The 20,754-nt window shown below is 44.7% G+C and overlaps 1 protein-coding gene across 1 annotated transcript in view; it reads left to right on the top strand.

The window, feature by feature from the left end:
- Positions 1–20,754, top strand: part of SND1 (staphylococcal nuclease and tudor domain containing 1) — a 531,942-nt gene that overhangs the window by 66,864 nt on the left and 444,324 nt on the right. Inside the window, exon 10 of the mRNA XM_006896072.1 lies at positions 16,900–17,013. Coding sequence (XP_006896134.1) covers positions 16,900–17,013 — 114 coding nt within the window. The remainder of the gene's footprint in view (positions 1–16,899; positions 17,014–20,754) is intronic.

Below are 20,754 nucleotides of genomic sequence, written 5' to 3'. Positions count from 1 at the left end.
AAGGTTTGAACAACCAGCTGTGCTATAGCTCTTGATTCCTTCAAGGCAAGAGTGGACTGAGTAAGTGAGAGAGAGAGCGTGTGGGTGTGTGTGTGTGTCTTTAAGTGAGCAAGCTTAGTTAAGACAAAAAGCTGCTCTGCAATCCTGAAGGAATGCGGTTCGAGGCCCCCAGCTGCTCCGTGGGAGGAGGATAGGTAATCTCCTCCCGCGTGATTAACTGCCTCTGACAGTCTGTGAGAGGGTGAGCTATGGGTTGGTTCCCCCTCAATGGTACACTACAACAACAACAAGGAATGCCACAGTAACTGGGGTCATGGGAGTAATGGGGTGGGTGTGTTAGAGTCCATGAGTCTGACTCAGGACAGTGCAGGGTTCAGATTTATTGTACATCATTGTGAGTCACAGGCAACTCAGTGACACATAACAACAACAGGAATACTAAGACTTTAAACATTTCTTACTCTAAATTAGCACAACTTCATTAAACATAAAGTTGCATCCTCCTTTTGAAGAGTTTACCTTCTCAGCAATGACTTTCTGAGATTTCCTACGCCCGAGGCTCTGTGCCTGAAGCTGCCTTCTTTCCATTTTGGGACTCTCATAATTTTGAACTTTTTCTAACATAATATTTCTATCTGAGTGTTCTCTCCTGTTGATGTTTCCTGGGATGGATTTCTGAAGGGAGTCGAGTTACCGAATAGATTTTCTTGGCTCCGTCAGAGATGTTATAAAATGTTTTTCCACTTAGTTGTAGGGTCTGGAACCTCAAGTAGTAAAACTGTTCTCCGTGCTTTCCCAAAATGCTGAAATGTGTTTCAACTATACTTGGTTTTGGCAAGAGATGTTGGAAGCTTTGTCTTGAGGGACTGCCTGGATTTGGAGCAGAAACTGAGTTTCCTATAGATCACGTGGGAGGAGAGCGCCCATCTTTCTCCCACAGATACGCTGGTGGATTTGAACTCACAGAGAGGCAGAAACTTTGGGTTAGCAGTGTGATCCCTGAGGGCTAGACCACCGGCGGGTCTGAATGTGGTTGAAATACCTGTCATCTGAGCTGGCTGGTCCAGTTGCCCTGACCCTGAGTTTGGGATGGAAGGCCACTAGGTGGCACTGTGAGCCTGAGAAATTCAGGAACTGCTTATCTTTGCAAGGCAGCATTTTAGCAAAGTCCCTAAGGAATTGGCTTCATTTCTTCTTCACGTTCTTTTTTATCAAGCCCAGAGCAGTAGGTCGAAGAGTGCTCCAGCGGCCTCTCTTCCCCTTCGTAGGAGGTGGTCTCCAAGCAGCTGTCAGCTTACCTGTCATCACCCGCATTAGTGAACGCGAGTGATAACAGTCCCTGGTCTGATGCCGACTGGAAGGGGCTGTTTTCCTGCCTGTGAGTGCTGCACTGGCGTGGAGACACTGCCTGTCCTACCTGCTTGGAACTCGTTAGGTTGTGGCTCTGTGTCTGGACTTGAGCTCTGTGTTACAGGACTGCAGCAGCACAGTACAAAGCTGATTGTTCACCCCAGAGGACGACAGGCCTTCTGCTTTTTCTGCTATCACTCTGTTATCAGGGTGGACGCAAGGCACAGAGGAGCCCACTGGCCGGCTCTGCCATCCTTGTCCTTCTGCAGTTGAAACTGAGGTTGTAGAAAAACTTCGGAAGATTTTGAATAGTGTCAGGCCTTTGCTGGTTGGGGAATCAAGACATGGCCAAAGAAATGGAAAGGATTAGGTGACTGAGCTCGAGCCTTTAGAATTGATCTTAAATATTACTTTCTTGGTCCTGGCACACCTTGTTTGTTGTGCTTTGCAGGATTGCAGTTTTTAATCAATCAGAGGTTTGCTCAGCCCTCTGTCGATGAAGTCTTGGGCCACCATTTTCCCAGTAGCACATACTCACACTGTGTCACTGTTTCACGTTTTGGTGACTCTGACAATGTTTTACTGTTGTGCCGGGAATAGATTCCAGCGCTTGCCACCCTCTGCTGAGCTTCTGAGGCTACAAATCTTGACTGGAGGAGACTGCCTGGTCCTTCAGTACGTTGACTGGTGGATTCGAACTGTTGACCTTTGAGTTAGCATTCCAACATGGATCACACTGTGCCAGCAGGGCTCCATAATAGAGCATAGGAAAGTGTGAGTCTAACTTTGTATGCACTGGGAAATAAGCAAATAACACATTGTGGGACTTTTTGTGTGTGTGTTACTTGCTTTATTGTGGCGATGTGGAATTAAACCTGTATCATCTCCACAGGACACCCAGGAAAGCCAGAACATGGCCTGCTCTTAGCTGTAATTTTTTTAAAATCCAGGCTCTGTTTTGTTGGGTGTGGTTTTAAAATTTTTAAAAAATTTTATTTTTGTGTGTTTGTACCAGATCTGACTGGTACGAAGGAGACTGGCCCTCCTTCTCCAGCAGAGCATCTGGTGGATTTGAACCATGAGCCTCAGGGATTGCAGTACAGTTTCTTGCCACTAGGCCACCTGAGCTCCCTTGATGTGTTTTTCTTCAATGAGAGGCTTTTTGTTAGTCATGGTGCCTGAACAGAGAAACATCTCATTTACCAATCTGTAGAATCTTAAGTATAAACCCTGGTCATCTGGATCTTAAAGGAAAGAGTGAAAGACGTAGAAAAGATCTTCAAACTTCTTGATCTTTTGAAATTCTTCAGCATTATTTACATCTTTAAAACAGGGGAGACGGAAAGCATAAAGAACATAAAGAAAAATACCCACATTTTCTCTTTCGACCGAGGTGAAGCTGCTGTGCATCCCCACCCCCTTTTTCTTTCTCTCCTTTTCCCCCTTTTTTGAAAAGCATAGCTGATTGTATTGTATCAGCCAAGAGCTGGCTGCATATGGCCCATGGGTCAAATTCACAAACCACTTGATTTTGTGCAGCCCTGAGTTCAGAGTAGATTTTACATTCGTAAACAGTTTTTTCTTTTTTAAAAGACTGAACAAAACTATTATGTTTAGCATGTGAAAATGACATGAAATTTACATTTCCGTCTCATAAACTAATTGGAACCCAGCCAGGCTCATTCGTTTCTCTCTTGTCAGAAGCCCTTTTCGGCTACAGTGGCAGGGTTGAGGGGAAGTAAGGAGTCTCCACGACTGGCAGAGTCTGAAGTATTTGCTTTCTGGGCCTTTCTGTAGAAATTTGCCAAATCTTGATCTATACCAGTCCTGCCCAGAATACCTTGGTGGGAGATAAGGAACTTTGGCTGTAATGTAAATCAACAAGCAGCGCCCTCCATGGGGGTGGGGAGTGTCTTGTTACAGAGGAAACCCCCAGCAGTGACCTTAGTGAGGGAGCCAGGTTACTTTGTGGTACAAGTTTCCCATCTCATTGCAAGTGGGCAGCCAGTTTAAGTAGGGCTGACTCTTTTTCCATAAGTTTAAGTTCTTCAATTTTAATTTTTAACACTTACAGGCTGAAGGTATTTGAAGGGCTTATTAAGAGATGTAGTAGTTTGGTTTTACTCTCCCTTGAGGCAGCCACTTGGACTCTTGGCTACCATGTAGCTGATGAATTGTTTATATTGGTTTCTAGATTGCTGCATTTGTAGCTCTTTCCTTCATGTCATGAAAGATGAGAGTTCACATCCCCCTCCCCACGCTCATGTTGGCACATGTATCCTTCTCCAAGCCTTCCAATATAATTATATCGTAGTGTTAGTTAGATTAATATTCAGTGTTTACAACTGCAAATGCTAAACACCACTGAGCCATGTAGAGTATTATGATTACTTTCATTTCCTTAGTATTTTGCTTTTCCTTCTGCTAATCAGTTTTTCATGTATGCCTTTTTCTCCTTACATCCTCAGCCCCCAGGCTCTCTGCTTGTGTCTTAACTCGTCTCTCTAGGACTTCTTTCAGATTGCTACTACCTTCTTTTTCAAGAACACTTTGTCAAGAGCCTTTTGACCAGTACGGCTCTGGAATGTTTCCTCTTTGTGCCTCTCACACAGCTGTCCTCTTTGAATCTCTTCACCGTCACCCGGGGTTCCCGCTACCACCCTCCTGGGTAAGAACTGCGTTTTCAGAACCCTGTGGCTTCTTTTTCATGGTCAATTGCTTCACTTCAGTCTCGTTTTTAGTCTCATTTCGGTTGGAACTGGCTCAGAATTGACCCTCCAGGGAGTTCTCAGAGGCTTTATATTGCACAAGAGGAGACTGCCCATTTTTGTTTTTTGGAGCTGCTGGTGGATTCGAACCATCTGACTCTAGGTTAGCAGTGTAACTCCCTTACCCACTAGGCCATCAGAAGCCTCCTGGAAAAAGAATGCATAGGAAGTAAATTTTTGAGCCATTTCATGCCTGTTCTTCACTTCATTTGATTTTAGGTAGGTTTAGAAGAATTTTAAGGCTATCATCTTTGATCTTCTGCAGCAGATGTTTTAAGCCCACTTTATGTCAGCGAGGTTATATCATCTTCAAAATGTTGGTTGTTGATGAGTCTTCCTCCAATCCTGATGCCATGTATAATGGCATATATTCTTCATAAAGTCTAGCTTCTTGAATGATTTACTTGGTGTACAGATTGAATAGGTAAGGAGAAAAGATACAACCCTGACACCCACATTTCCTCATTTTAAACTATGCAGTGTTCCCTTGCTTTTTTCAGACAGCAGTTTCTTTTCTGTGTATAGGTTTCACATGGGCACAATTAAGTCATCTAAGATTCTTACTCTTTCAATATTAGCCCTAATTTGTTATGATCCACACAATCAGATGCATATTAAGAAGACTGTGGTATCAGAATTGGAGGAAGGCTCACCAACCACCTGTATTATGCAGATGATACAACCTTGCTTTCTGAAAGTGAAGAGGACTTGAAACACTGCAGAAGACAGAAAACTACAGCCTTCAACATGGATTATATGTCAGTATCAAGAAAACAAAAAATTCTCACCACTAGACCCACAGGCAACAACATGGTAGATGGAGCAAAGATTAACATTGTCTGCAGTTTCATTTTACCTGGCATCCACAGTGAAGACCTGTGGTAACATTTAGAAATCAGAAGACGTGTTGCATTGGGAAAATCTGCTGTCAGGGGCCTCTGCAAAGTGCTGAAGAGCAAGGATGTCAGTTTGAAGACGAAAATGTACTTGTCCAAGTTGTAACCTTTTCATATGCTTCCTGTGCTTTTGAAAATTGGACAGTGAATAAGGATGAAGAATGAATGCCTTTGAGCTGTGATGTTGGAGAAGAGGACTGACTATCCCATGGAATGCCAAAAGAGCAGATATGGCTTGGAGAAAGTGCAACCAGGGTGATCCTTAGAGGCAAGGATGGTGACACTTGTGTTCAGGAGGGACCAGTCCTTAGACAAAGAGATTAATTATGCTGGGCAAGGTGGAGGGTCAGAGAACGAACGGCAGCCCCTCAGCAGGACAGATTGCTGCAGTAAGTATCACAGTGAACTGGAGCATATCCAAGGCGGTAAGGATGGAGCAGACAGTGCGTCAGACCTGCCGTTAATCCCATCGCTGTGAGTCCTAGTCAACTAAAGGCCTTTTCCTTTGGAGTGGTGAAGGCATCAATCAGTCTCCTGTCTTTTAGCATATATGTGTTCATATGTATGTTTCTGTGGAGAAAAATGTGGCATCAGGATTGGATGCATCAAGAACAACCTGCTTTATGCCTTTTATTGGAAGTGCATAGAGCTTGAAGCATTTGCTGCCAAAGATCAAAGACTATAGCCTTCACTGTGGATTATATCTCCACAAAAAGGAAACAAAAATTTTCACCACTGGACCCATAGGCGATGTCATGACAGATGGAGAAGAAATTGTGTGTGTACGTGTGCATATCTGTTCTGAGGTGCTGTCCAGTTGTTCTAGTTAAAGGGGACCTTGTAGGACACGGAGCAGTGCCTCATAGGATTTCCCCGGCTTGACATCTTCACCCTCCAGGTCGTCTCTCCCACACAGATGCTGGATGGGAGTCAGCTGTCAGAGAGCAGCCGAGGCCTTCAGTATTAGACCACCACGGCTCCTAGCTTGTTTCAGAGCCTTCTCATTTCCTCCTGACAGGATTTCTTTTTTTCTTTCTGGAAGCTTTTAGCAAATTCTTTTTGATCGTTATGTTTGGAAATTTCTCAGTGGTGCCTTTATTAAAGTATCTCATGCTTCAGGTTTTAATCTTGGGAACTTCTGTTTCCATTTCTTTTCTTTTTCTGAAATTCCTATCATTTACATGTTGGGCTCTATGGACTGGTTTAATGTTTTCCTTCGTCTGTTTGTCTTTTGTTCTCCTTTCTAGATGTCTTTGCATTTCTCTTTCAGCTCTCCTTTTAAGGCTTTTCATTTACTATACTATATTTTTAATAAAAAAAAATTTCCGTTTTTCATTCTCTGAGCTTTCTTTATTAATAGCAATTTACAGAACCCAGCGTCCTGTTCTTGGTTCATAGCTGACAGTCCTCTGTCAGCACTCTAAGAAGTGAAGTGTATTTTTTGTGGAAGATCCTTTCTTCCGGCGTAGCTGTGTTTTCTCCAAGTTGCTTTCCCCCGTTTTGGTCGTTTTAGTCTATCTCATACTCTTTCCTCAGATGCCTGGCGATCCTTGGCTGTCTCTTACTTAAGAACAAGGCTTTAAAATGCTACATTAGAAGCAGTGAACATATGTATGGGATTTAGAGAGTACAGCTTGATGGCCAGCTGTTTCTTACACAGATCTCTAGCTGAGCCTAGTTTTTGGCCCCATTTTCGCCGCCACCTCATACCCTGAATGTTGACCTTTTCTGAGTCTTTAGATGTGATGGTCTGCAGTGTAAATGAGGTTTTGCGTTTTCTCACCACTGGCCCAGGATTCAGGTTTTGTGACTTTGTAGAATCATGTACCACTTAACCACTTTTCATGTTCCAGAATTTGTTGTTGCTCGCTCTTCTGTGCCTTTGTCTTTGTGCCTTCAAGAAGAAATTGTTTTGTATTTTGCTTTATAGAGATTAAGGGAGAAAATGTAAACATTCGAGTTCGTTTCTTTAATAAGTATGTACTATTCTGTTGTAAGGGTGCTCCATAGTTTATTTAACTGAGTCTCAGGTTGATAAATTCTGCAGTTGACAGCTTTTGTTGTTTAAAGAATGTCTCTTGGAATATCCTTTCACCCAATCTGGATAAATGGCAGTTGTTTCTTCTGGGATGTTTAGGAACATGCCTAGCTTGTTGCTTCTCAGGATTGGTAACCAATGTGTACTAGTAAGGGCATTCATTTCCTAGTATCTTGTAGAGCAGAGATTTTCTTAATGACCATGTAGTAGATGTTTTAGGTATCATGAAGCTTATGGTCTCTATTCAGACTATTCAACTCTGCTCTTGTATAATAGACAACATGAGTGAATGAGCATGACTGGGTTTAAATAAAACTTTATTTAAAGCAATAGACAAGGGACTGGATAATCTTTGAGCCATAGTTTGCTAACTGCTGTTCGGCAGTGGAACACTGGTGATCTCAACATTAAATACAAATATAAACATATATAAATTTCAACATTAACTAGAAAGGGAGGGATATCTATGTGGATTTTCTTCCCCCACTTTTAAATTAGAGCCTAGCTACAATTTTACCTGTTTAAAAATGCTTACTAAAGCCAAATTACTTTCCAGAGGACCTCTTCAAGTCACTTTGTTTTCTCCCTGCCATGTCAAATTTTGTTGTTATGTGTTATTGATTTGCCTGTGACTTCTCTGAACCCTGCCCTATCCTGAGTCAATCTCATTGTCTCCGACACGCCTATCCCCTTTACCACAGTTACTGTGTCAGTCCATCTCGCCTGGGGTCTTCCCTTCCTGCACTGACCCTCCACCCTTCCAAGCATAATGTCCTTCTCCAAGGACTGGTCCCTCCTGGCCACATGCCCAACGTATATGAGACAGAGCTTCAAAATCTTGGCCTCTAAGAAGCAGCCTGGTTTCATCCTCTCCAGGGCAGACCTGTTTGTTTTCTTGGTGGTCCATGATATGATCAATACTCTTCTCAACACCAAACTCAAAGGCATCAATTCTTCTTCCGCCCTCCTTAGTCATTGTCCAGTTCTCTGATGCCTAGCAGGTTATTACAAAGACCATGGCCTGAGTTAGGCGTACCTTAGTCTTCAGACTGACATAGTTTCTCTTTGGCACTTTGGAGAGGTCCCTGACAGAAGACTTCCCAATGCAGTTTGTCTTTTGATTCCTGACTAGTGGTGCCATGAGTGTTGATTGTGGAGCTGAACAAGCTGAAATTGTTAACAGGATTAATCTCTTCTCCATCTCTTGTGTTGCTGCCAGTTGGCCAAGTGGTGAGAATCTTTGTCTTCTTGATCTTGAGCCTCAGTCCATATTGGAGACTACAGTCTTTGACTTGCTGCAGCAAGTACTTCAAGTCCTCCGGTTTCTACGAGCAAGGTTGTGTCATATACTTAATGTAGGTTTTTGATGAATCTTCCTCCAATCTTGATGCTGCATTCTTCCTCATAAAAACCCAACCTCCTGAATGATCTGCATACAGAATGAAAAGGTATGGAAACAAGATGCATCCCTGACGCACTCCTTTCCCAGTTTTGAACCATGCAGTGTTTCCTTGCTGTATTCTGAGGACTCTTCCTGATCCATGTACAATTTTCACATAAGGACAATCAAGTATTCGGTGATTCCCAATCGAGTACTGCTCTGGTACTCTCTGCTTTCAGCCAGCATCCATTTGATATTGGCGATAATGTATCTTGTGCCACGACATCTTCTGAACCTGGCCTGTATTTCTGGTAGTTCTCTGTCGACGTAGTGTTCCAGTCATTTTTGGATAATCTTCAGCAGGATTTTGCTTGTGTGTAATATCAGTGATATTGTTCTATAATTTCCATACTCTTGTCAGGTCCCCCATTTTTTGGAATGGGAACAAATATGGATCTCTTCTAGTCAGTTGGCCAAGTATTTGTCTTCCAGATTTCTTGGAACAACCTGGTGAGCACATCCAGATCAACATTTGTCTGTTGAAATGTGTCCGTTGGTGTTCCATCATTTTCTGGGGCTTTGGTTTTTTCCCCAATTCAGAGCAGATTGAACTTCCTCCTTCATCACCATTGCCTCTTGATCATATGTTGTTTCATGAAATGCTTGTGTGTCAGCCAGTTCTTTTTGGTGCAGTGACTCTGTGTATTCCTTCCATCTTTTTTTTATGTTTCCTGGATCATTCATTATTCATCCTTAAGTATTGAAACTCAAGACTTGAATTGGTCTTCAGTTCCTTCAGCTTAACTTAGCCTCTGATATTCCTGCAAGTCTTAGCTGAAGGGGTCTGCTCTGAGGGTCACGTGATTGTAAGGCCTGAAAACAGCAATCACCTGTCTCTAAGTATGTAATTGTACAAGCCACAACCCAGAAAACCTAAAGAGCCTCAGAAAGATGACCTCATCAGTTGTAGGGCCCAGTAGTTGGGTCCTGGAACTGCTGCTGAAGTACAGATTGTTTCTCCAAAGGCTTACGTCTGAGACCTTTGAAACGCCACAGTGGGTTCTCTTGCTATGTGTGGCCTATTGAAAGACTGGTTTCCATTGCTGGCGTAAGCAGTTTGAGTTCTTCAGGAATGAGCTGCAAGGAAGGGCTCCCTTGTCTCTCCAGGTTAGCAGAGAAGCGTGTTCACTTCACAGCGATTAGCTGAGCCTGCTTGAGACTTTTGTGCCTGTCTGGCCTGCCAGTTTCCTGCCTGCCTTCCCCATGGCGCTTTAGCTGATCTGTGCTGTTTGTAGCCATATGGTCCCCCGAGCACGTGGCCTGCCTTCCCTGTTCCTGCTTGCTGCTGGATCCTTCGGCCTTGGAGCTTTCACAGACCTGGATAACACTGTCCCCAAAGAGCTTCTATCGTCTGGCTATAATGCCTGTGTCGTGGGATCCTGCTTGACCCTGGACAAACAGAGCCCACACTTGGTATCTTGAAAAGATGCACAAGAGCTAGAAGTGGTTCTTGCCTTCAAGGCGCTTGCTTACCTCTAGGGCTCCAGATGGGAGTTTGTCTGAGTAGTTAATTGTCCTGTGTTGGAAACCACTTTCACTTTTGGAAGTCAGGTTATAAGTTACTCGTGGACATAGAAGATTGTTGAATATTTATTAAGTTAGCTGTGCTTGCAGTCGTAGTTCTGCATGAACATTAGGGTCCTGGCTCTCTGAGATAGTTTTGAAGCAAGGGTACTGTTTACTGTTTCCAGTGTCATTCCATGTGGTAATATGGAGAGAAGATACACATAACAGCCACTTCTTTGACTTTTGTCATATGGCTTCAGGGTGTAAAGGAAGTCCTGGGGATGTTACGGCTGAGAAGGGGCCTCTGCCAGCATCCACAAGAGGCCAAGCTCAGCTTGAATCTTAAGCTAACACACAGATTTGCTGATAATGAAAGAGGAAATGATTGAATCAGAAAAAAAATGGTAGTATGTGTTTACGCAGCCTTATTACTGCTAGATTCTTATTTCACAGAAAAGTTGAACGTTCCTGTAGTAAGTACCCTCCTCAACTGTTGCCTCTATTGTTAACATCTAGTATGGCACAGATGTTATATGTAAGAAAATAATATTATTAACTAAAATTTAGCTTTTACCTTATGTAATTGTGGATTCTCACCTTTGACAGCACATTATGTTGTTTAGCTGTTGTGGGGTGTTTTTTGTTTTGTTTGATTTGATTTTGCGTTTTTTTTTTATTTGAAGGAAGCTAAAGAAGCTTTATTAAGGGATCTCCTGGGCGGGATTCCTTGGTCTGCAGAGAAAGAAACAGGCAGAGGGACAGACCAGGGAAATATCGTACCCTAAGGTGGATCAGGGCAGGTTTTATAGTAAGGATCTTTAGGGAGGGAGGATTTTGTGGGTTTTAGTTTGTTTGCTTCTTTGTTTTTTTATGGTAAATTTTGAGAAGATTTACAGAGCAACGGTTTCCCAGTCCATAATATGAAGCACATTGTATCTGATGGCGTTGACTGTAATCTCCACAGTGTAAATCATCACTCATCCCTCTTCCTTCCTATATTTCCTGTTTCCTTTCCTCCACCTTTCCTCATCCCTCTTGCCTTAGGAACTTTGTCCTTGGGCAGATACCGTTATCATTCTAGGGAGTGTTTGCTTTCCTAATGATATTCTTGTAGCCCCTCCAATTGCTTGGCTAAAAATGAAGACAAGAGGCTTCAGTTCCAGGCTTGAGAGAGGGTGAGGGTCGCAATCTTGGGCTGTGGCTCAGGGTCATGTGTTTTTTTCTGGACCTGCTGTAGCTGGATGCTGTGGAATTGACCCTGACTCATAGAATGAGACCTTGCCTGACCCTGTGTCATCACAATCCCAGCTACTCACAAGCTCATCGTTGCGGTCACTGTGTCCATCTCCAGCTGGTCTTTTTTATTACTTGCAGTTTTGCTCCACAGTTCTCTTTGCCTCTGTCCAAGGTCTTGTAATCAGAGCAGTTTGTAGTGGTAGCCAGGGAACCACTTAGTTCTTCTGGTGTCAAGGTTGTGGAGACTGTGGCCCATTTGTCCTGTGGACTATCTCACACCACATGACCTTGAGTTGTCTTATCTCCTTGGACTTCTCTTGGCTGTGACAGTTTCTCAGCCTTTCCTTGTTTTCGTGACCTTCAAAGGGTTGCAAGCCTTTGCCTGATCAGTGGTTGTTGTCAGGGGCTGGCAAGCACTTTTAGCCATGTGTTAGGTGCTTTGAGGAACATGGCCCAGGTCTTTTGAAGGCTGCCCTTCTGTAAAATATGTCTGATACCTGATGTCTTTTAAGTACCCATTTCAGTGTCTAGTCTTTTGTGAGTAGTTTCCCAGGGGAGTTTACCTTAGCAAGCTCAAGTGGTGGGCTCTGTGTCACAGACCCACGTGGCAGCTGCAGTTTGCTGGGACACTGGGGAAGGGATCCATGGATCAGGGTCAGAGTTGTGATGGAATCTTAATTTTACCTATGTTCCCTGTTGCCCAGCTTTTCTGGGATTGGTTTTGGGAGATCAGCTATAGTATCAGCAATAAGGGGGCAGGAAAAGTGGCTGGCTGTGACAATTTCAGCATAGACAGGTATTTGGTGTCACTTTCCTACTGGCCATCATGGACACTCCTCTGGCTTGCGGTCTTTTTGTGCCTGTCTGTATAAGCCTCTGACAGCTTGGGAATGTTGGGGATTGTGTCTGGGGAACTGCTCTGAGTTCTGTAGGTCAGAGGACTGTCCTAAGACTGTTTTCTGCTACAAGTCTTTAAGGACACTCGCAGCTGCACCCCGTTAGTGTGGTGGAGGGGCTCTGCTGACAGGAGAGTGGCAGGAGGCCAGAGGGGGATGGCTGTCCCGTGTCCCCGACAGAACTCTATATTTCTCATAAATTGTGACAGTCTTAGCCCTTGTCATCAAGAGTCCCCACATTTTCTCTTTACAGTTGGGCTTTGAGAAACAAGGTGGGATTGGATTTAATGCCTGGCTCTTGAACCAGCCAGGGAGGTTTCTATAGCTGTCTGCACCTGTGCCGATGGGATCTGTCTGGTCTGTTTGGTGTGGTGGGGGTATGTGGGGAGGGTTGATCAGGACTTGGCAGCTAGTGGAGTCAGTGCGTGACGTGGCTTTTCTGAGCATTACCCTGATGAAAGCACCTACAACGTTGCTGCTGGATGTACGGCCCGAGGCCGGGGGGTGAGTGGGGGCGCTTGGCTAGCAGTCCCCTCTGTGTTCCTCTTACTGCACAGTTGTTGTTGTTGTGTGGCGTCAGGTCAGAACCGACCCAGCTGAAAACAGTCCAGCAGGTATTCAGAGGCAGTAAATCACACAGGAAAGGCTTGCCCATCCTTCTCCAGTGGCACAGCTGGTGGACTCGAACCACACTTCCTTTGGGATTGCAGCGTGCTTCTTACCACAAGGCCACCAGAGCTCCCAGCACAGCACATAGTGTAACCACTGTTTCTGGCTTACTCCATCCGTGCCTCTGCTGAGTCACCGCCTGTTCTGGACAGTAATGACACACCTTGCAGAGGACGAAAACAAACTCCACTTGCAGGCACACGCACGTGCACAGGCCGCACGCGCTCGCCTCCACCCCGTCCTTCCGTCATCAGAAAGCCAGGCCTCGCCGGGCTGCCGGCGTCAGAGGGAGCAGTTCCTGAAGAGGAGGTTTCTAATCCGGGAGATACCGAGCAGAGAGCGGCTGCTGCCGTGGCCTAAAATTTACAGCTCCAAGAACCTGCCTGCTGCTGCTGCTAACGCTGTTACGGGGGTGACAGATAGGAGTGCCTCGTCACAGGGCTTAGAGCCTCACCTTCAGTGATCAGGGTGAAGGTGTGAGCGCTGTGACACTGTCCCCGACCCTGTTCTTGTATGACTCGGGAGTGGAGAATGTCTCAGGAGTTCTCAAGTCTTGATTATAGGAATTTCCCTGCATTTCTGATGACTGACAGCTTAATAAGAGGTGGTTTGAGTATGCGAGAAATATGCAGCTCTGTCCAGTGCTGAGGTTTAGGAAATGCTGTGCAATGTGATCATTTTCAGTGCTTGATTGTTATTCTCCTATCCTGTGGGCAGTGGTCCTGTGCTTTTCGAGAGGAACCGTTTTGATTTGCTCGACTGGCTATTTTCCATGGGAGGGGGTTACAGCATTCTCTCTCTTTGCTTTGAATAGCACAGGCCTCTCCTTCCTGAGATATTCCTCCATCCACTTTGTTACACTGTCCTTTTATCCAAACATGGATTTTTTTTAGCCTAGAAAAATCATTAGCTGGGTCTTGTTAATTGTCCAAACCATGAGTGGTATCTTTTTTTTTAAGAGTAAGAGGCTGATTCCATTGTGTGAACATTTTCACTTGGCATTGTTATGTCTGTGTAGTAATGATCTATGTAGACCTTTCACTTTCCCCCACTTTCATTTACAGAATCTGTATGTGTGGTTATACCTTCTGAGTTGATTTTCAAGTTCAATAGTCATGGACATGCTTTGGGGATCAGGCTGGCTTAAAGGCCACTTTGATTTATAGGGATATCATATCAGGGAGAGTGAGGGTAGGGTAAGGTCCTGATCTGTTGTTCATAGGGTCACTACGAGTCAGAGTGGACTAAGTAACAACTAATAACAAGGACGGTTACCTTTGTGTGGGAGCTCTGGTGTTTCAGAGGTTGAGTGCTGGGCTGCTAACCGAAAGGTTGGCAGTTCGAGCCCACTGACTTCTCTGTGGGAGAAAGACCTGCCTGTCTGCTTCTGGAAAGCTTTAAGGCCTTGGAAACGCTATCGGGCAGTTCCACTCTCTGCTGTAGAGTCTGAATTGACTCAACACCAGTAGTTTAATTTTGGGTTTCTACCTTTTTGTGAATCCCCAGCCTGATGGAGGGTCCCTTCGAGGGGTGCCAACTCAGTGGCAGTGGGTTGAGTTGGGTGCTGAAAACGTTGAGCACTTGACCATTAACCAAAACTTTGATGGTTTGAATCCTCCCCTCTTGACCAGGAGCTCTGCAAAAAGATGCCAGCCTTTGCAAGCCCTGTGGCTTGTAGTTGTTCTTAAAAGCATGTGGAGTCACACTGAGTCGGAATCAACTGGATCCACCTGTATACTCCTTGGTGGAGTCCTTGAGAAGTGCGAACAGCCAGCATGTGCATTGCTAATACCAAGACTGGTGGTTCAAGTCGACCCAGGGTTGGTTCAGATGAAGGCCTGCACTTCTGAACAGCAGGCCTTTGGAGCACAATTCTGCTCTGATGCACATGGGGTGGTTCTGAGGCAGAAGCAACTTGATAGCAACAGGTTATTGGTTATGCCCTTTGGTCCCACTGTTCATACGAGTCAGAGTCGACTAAGCAGCAGCTAATTACAAGGACAGTGTACCTTTGTGTGGGAGCTCTGGTGTTGCAGAGGTTGAGTGCTAGGCTGCTAACTGAAAGGTTGGCTGTTTGAACCCACTGACTTCTCTGTGGGAGAAAGACCTGCCCTGCCCCCCCTGCCCTTGGTCACGCTGTTGTGACCAACGATGCCATTGTCCATCTTGACCGTCACATTTCTCCGGCCACATGAGCTGTGGGTGCTGATTGTCTGGTTTTGTGCTTGGCCTTCATGATGCTCACCCTGTCAGACAAAGGCTTTAGCAGAATCACTGTGGGGATTTGGTAATCGGTTTTATCTTGCTTTTAGTTAATCTTGGGTACAGGGGAAAATGATACTTTATTCTTCCGTTTCCTATTCAGTTCTTTCTCAGACCTTGTCTTCATTTTATGGTCACTGGGCTGTTCTGTCCTTCACTGCCCCCGTTACGCGTGGTGACCACCGCCGGGGCAGCTTCCCACCCATCAGCCTGCTTAGCCGCCTGTGGACGTCCAGCTTGATTGCAGGGTTCGTCTTCCTTTTTTCATCCATTCTGTTTGATGACACTCACCAGCTGCTCTTTCCTGTCATGTATAATTTCTCACTTGTTTTAGATTATCTTTTAAAGCATTCTTTCCTTGCTTCAGTGTGTGGTGGACACATTCTTTGGGAAGGGTAGACAGTAGCCATTTCTGGACAAGCCTGTGACCCCTTGATGTCCGTTCTGCCTCATAGCAACCCTGTAGATCAAAGCAGGACAGCTCCACGGGGAGTCTGTCCAGCTTTCCTCTTTCTTTCCCCGAGTGGCTGGGAGATTCAAACTCCCAACCTTTTCCTTAACAGCCAGAGGCTTAAGCTTCTGTATCACTAGAACATGCTCGGTACTGGAAGATCTGGGGCCTTCTGGGAAATACTAAGTGAGTGAGGCTGCTTTTTAGATGCTTAACAGGATGTGACCCACTCCTGGAAAAGTAGAGTTGAGTCTAATTCTTTTGTTTTACGCATAAAAGAGAAGGGCTTTGCCAGTGCGTCGACACTGCGTGGCACCTCGTTCTATAGTTTATTCTCTTGTCTGGTGGTTCCTACTGGGGTGTGATTGGAGCTGAGGAAAGCAGATTTCCATTCTGTAGGTGAAGTGGATGGTGACAGGGGTTTGTAATCAGTAGTTACCTTGGAGCAAAATGTTATTTGCACCAAAACCCAAACAGCCTTGAGACAACAGGTTCTATATCTGACAGAAGAAACTGGACTGCTGGCTGAATTATGGGTACTGGTGATAAGTCACATGTGGTCCTGGCCCATGTTGAACGGGATTTTATTCGAGACGCTTTGGTGGCGTGTTCTAATGACCTCTCCAGAGGAGTATTGTGCTTTTTGCCTTTTGACAGGATATCCTTGTAAGTTATCCCAGCCTGAAGGTTAATTTTTTTTTTTTTATCTCAGAATGAGACCTAGTATTAATGGTTTTGAATTGCAAAACAAAGATTCCCACCGTAGTGCGTGAACATGGCGGCTCTCAGAACAGTTGAAGTAGTAGCTTGGCAAGTTCACGTTGCTGCGCGTGAGATTAGCAGCTGCGTGCCTTCTCCACGCTGAGATGACAGCTCTTCCGACCCTTCTCTCGCCTTTGGTTTTTCTGATCTCTTGTGGGCGTCCTATTTTGGTTTTCTCTCATCCAGAATTGGTACCTTCTTTTCATTCAACCCTTACCTCTTTGCCCTCAATTCACATTGAGAGAAGAATTTTGATTTCAGTTTAAAACTTATTTCAGTGAAAATCTTCAGTAGCATGTAGAGACTGGGTTTCTAGTCCTTAAACTTTGTAGTTAGCCAGATGGCTTGGTCAGAACAAAAGATAAAAAAGACAGACCATCTTTGTGAGTGATATATATACTGTGCCTCATTGAAAAATGAAAATACAGCCTTTGGAGGGCAGACAATTACAGCGTGGTTTTCTGTTCTCTGGTTTTATTGCCATCAGGAAGGATGACATTGGCTCTCCCACCAGAAGCTGATCTCCCCTCTCGGCTGTGACTCTGGGGGCCCAGCTCTGTATGTGTCTGCTGTGAGGCGGTGGTCACTGCAGCAGGGTTAAGCATTTTTCCATCTTGTCCACAGGTGATGCAGGTACTGAATGCTGACGCCATTGTCGTGAAGCTGAACTCTGGTGACTACAAGACCATCCACCTGTCCAGCATCCGACCGCCAAGGCTGGAAGGGGAGACCACACAGGTGAGAACAGGGCGGAGGCAGAGCCTCTTTTCAGAACCACAAAGGAGCCAGAGGAGTGCAGTGCGGTGCATTCACCTGTGAACGCCAGCGGACACGCATATAAGCTCTCTAGTGTTATTTCCCGATACTTGGAACATTTGTTAGTTTCTATTAACAGACTCTTATTTCTTTGCAGATAAGGGGATGAGAAGGTCTGTAGCTCATGCATGGTCCAAAGACCAGTTTCTTCTGGTCATTTTGATTTAATAACTCCACACAGCTTTGTTCTAGGAAGGAATGAAACTCTGTGTATATATTCTGTAGGGTTATCCACTCACCTTTTCCAACTGGTAACTAGCATTGGTTATACTGGTAACTTGGTAGTTTGTTAGATCTTTTGACTACAGAACGTTCTTCCCCTGCGAACCATGGAATTCCCACACGTCAGCCTTGAGAGGTTGTGCGTTGGAAGGAACAACAAGAGTGGGTATTAAGGCTGCAGATGGGCAATTGGAGTTTTGTCTTAAATTTTGTGGTCATTTTCTTTCCATCTTTGTGAGGTAAGAGAGGTTAGGAAGAGGGGTTGAGGTTGGGTGTTATTTTTATTTGGTATGTCTTGATTATAGATGTTTCTGAGCCCTGTTTGTGCCCTTGGGTGGCGAAAGCATGTAACTGTGTTGACTAGCTATCGAACTAGGCCCTCAGTGACACCCAGTGCCAACGGCAGTGTTTGGACATATTTGAAAAATTAAATAGCAAGGTCGAAGTGAGTGCACCATGTCAGTACAGTTCTCAGTTATCCTTTGCGGTTCTAAAGATGTGAAATCTGCTTTTCCACTGTTTTGCACACACACATCTTAGCACATTCACAGGCTTGAAATTCATGCCCTGTTTTCGTTGGTGTGACAGTTCATAGATAGCCCATAAGAGTAAAATAAAAATATCAGGATTGTCTTTTGAATCAGATCATGCATAAAATACTCGTACAGGACAGGTTGCTTGATCGTCTGGCCAATCAGTTCCCTCCCTCCCTTTTGTTCCCCATAGGGAAGGCGGTCGGATGCGGCACACGGTGCTGTGGTCAGGTTGAGAATTTAAATGCCCAAAAGCCTAGAAATGCCGAAGTAAGGTTCTCGCAGTAACTGTAACTCTGCCTCGTTGCACAGAGTAAATATCCATCTCCAATTTTGTCAGCGTTGGGAGGAGGCCACACTTCTGCATCTGTGCCATACAGTTGGAGTTAAGGTTCCCACAGCAACCACAACTTTGAGATTCTTGAGCGTTAATTTTTGTGCCTGCATCATCAGCCAAAGCATTATGTTAATACAGACTGTGTAGCTGAATTTTAAGCAGTTGTCAGGGAGTAGGGGTGTGAGAGTTTAGGTAGGATGAAAGCACATTTCCTGGAGTAAGGATGAACCTACTAGAATTTTCAGATTTTGCTGGCTCCTTTAGAACCCCTCAGGGGTAAAAGATGGGTTTTCTTTAGCCTACCAATTGATGGGAAGTTGTTTGAATATATTACCCAGTCTAGGCTGCATCCGGTTTATAGAATTTCCTGGTGCTTTTTGTTGTTGTTTTTTTTAAAACAACCCACAAGATACTATCCCATTTTGTTTACTTAGGTTCACTCTTGTGACCCTGCTCCATTTTGAGAAAACTCTAAGGTTTATTCTACAGTATCTCGCTTCTTGGTGAAATGAAGGCTGATTTTGTTTGCTTTACAGCCTTTGGAAGCATTTAATGATGTTCACGTAGACATAATTCAATCCAGTAGGCCTAGTTCTGAGGAGGGGCACATCCTGAAGGACTGGGGCGGGTGATCAGGGGAGGCGACAGGGCAGCTGCTGCATGTGGAGGGCTCCGGGTGAGGAGAGGCTCATGGACAAGAGGAAAAGCTCGCGGGCCTGCCCTGTCCAGGAGAGCTAATGAGATCATTAGTGCAAGCTCTATTTATGTTAAATGTTCTAGTAGCTACATTAAACAGGTAAAAAGAGACATTAATTTTAATATATTTTATTTAACCTAATACAGCTGAGATAGTACCTTTTCAACATGTAATGAAATTTTCTACCTTTCCTTTTTTTTTGGCCTTTTTTCTTTTTTGTTAAAAGTCTTTGAAATCATTTTATTTTACATTTGCAGCACGTCTCAATTTGTCCTAGCACACTTCAGGAGCTCAGTAGCCACTAATAGCCGTGGTAGTGAACTGCACATCTCTAGAGACTGAATGACTGGGCTTAGTCAGCCTTGCTGAATTTTACCTTTGTGCCAGGTGTACAGGGCTGGGGTATGCAATGGGGACTAAACAGAGACCAGCTCTACCCTCTGGGGAACATTACAGTTTAGCAAGAGAAATAAATAATTCAATTTATGTTAGGTACTTTGGAAGAAAATGGCGACTGTGGAATACAAAGAAGGTGTTTTTGAAGAAGTAGCATTGAAGCTGAGGCTGCGGGTTGTTTAGGAGACAGCTAGGTGAAAGGGGGCAGAAGTTCTGGAGGAAGCGGCATTGACCGGAATTGGGTGAGTCTGGGAGAGCAGAGAAAAGGAGGCCACGTGGAGGGTGCAAGGGTGGGATGAAGCTTCCATGACCTGAAGTTGTAATTAGGGCCACGTTGAGTAAACCTAGCAGGATACTCATGAAAGGAGAGTGAATATGGGGGGAAGAGTGCCCCATGATGACCTGTAAGTGATTTTCTATCAGTGGAATGTCCATTGTTGGGTGTCAAGTCTGTTCCAACTTCCTGTGACTATAGGACAGAGCAGAACTGCTTATAAGGTTTTCTAGATGGAAATCTTTCTATTAGCAGATTGCTAGATCTTGCCTCCCATAGAGCAGCCAGTGGATTTGAACAGCCAACCTTTAGGTTAGCAACAAGTGCTTAAATTATGCCACCTGAACCCCTTGTGACTAGACCAGGAGAGTTACAAGGAAGTAGGGACAAATGGGTGTGGGAGTTGGGCACGTGTGCCATGCTTTTTAGATGTCTCAAATTTTAAGAGATGAAATGGTATGTTAGTGGTTTTCACTTACAGGACGTGAAAGTAATGTGCATTTATATAAGAGACCATTCTGGACAGATAATGACCTGCATCAGGAGTTTGGGATTTCTCTTGGTGAGCGTCGGTTGACCAGGGGTAGAAGGATGAGGGGAGGATAATGTGAGAAAGGAGAATCCATGCTGTTCCAGGAGTTCCTTTTCTTACTGGAGAATTCAAGGTCCTTGCTTTTCTGGGCAAAGAGTTCCTCAGAACTCATCTGAGTTGCTGATAGAGTAGATTCTGCTCCATATTTGTCTTCAGGAGACCAGAGGTTTATTTGCAGCTTGGAGGTAGGGACCACCTGGCTGAGCCTGTGTGACTGTAACTGTAATCATGTAAAGACTGGGCATATGGGCATTCCATTGGATTTGGAGGTGTCTCGTTCCATTTAATAGAGGTCAGTGTTCTCACAACAACTGTGGGAGTTTAATCAAGTTTCCAAGGCGTAGACGTTGGAGCAGGACACCTCTGGGCCCACAGAGCACCTTTGTGCAAACTGGACAAGGACTGCTTCCTTGTAGGCAGCCTCCTGACGGGCACATGGCTTGATCAGCAGAGTGGGGTGGGATTTCAGCTCCCTTTGCCCTTGGCTCTGTACCCTCATATATGGCACCACTTGTATATGGTGCTGAAATAATTACCTTGAAGGTGAAGAGAGTATGTTTTGGGAACAGGGAGTGAATGGTCTTCTTGTTGCCTAAACAATGTGGAGGCTTT

The sequence above is a fragment of the Elephantulus edwardii genome, unplaced genomic scaffold, assembly GCF_000299155.1.
Source record: "Elephantulus edwardii isolate Elephantulus edwardi_28Jun2011 unplaced genomic scaffold, EleEdw1.0 scaffold00181, whole genome shotgun sequence".
Classification (NCBI taxonomy): domain Eukaryota; kingdom Metazoa; phylum Chordata; class Mammalia; order Macroscelidea; family Macroscelididae; genus Elephantulus; species Elephantulus edwardii.
This window is presented reverse-complemented; position numbering and strand designations above follow the sequence as displayed.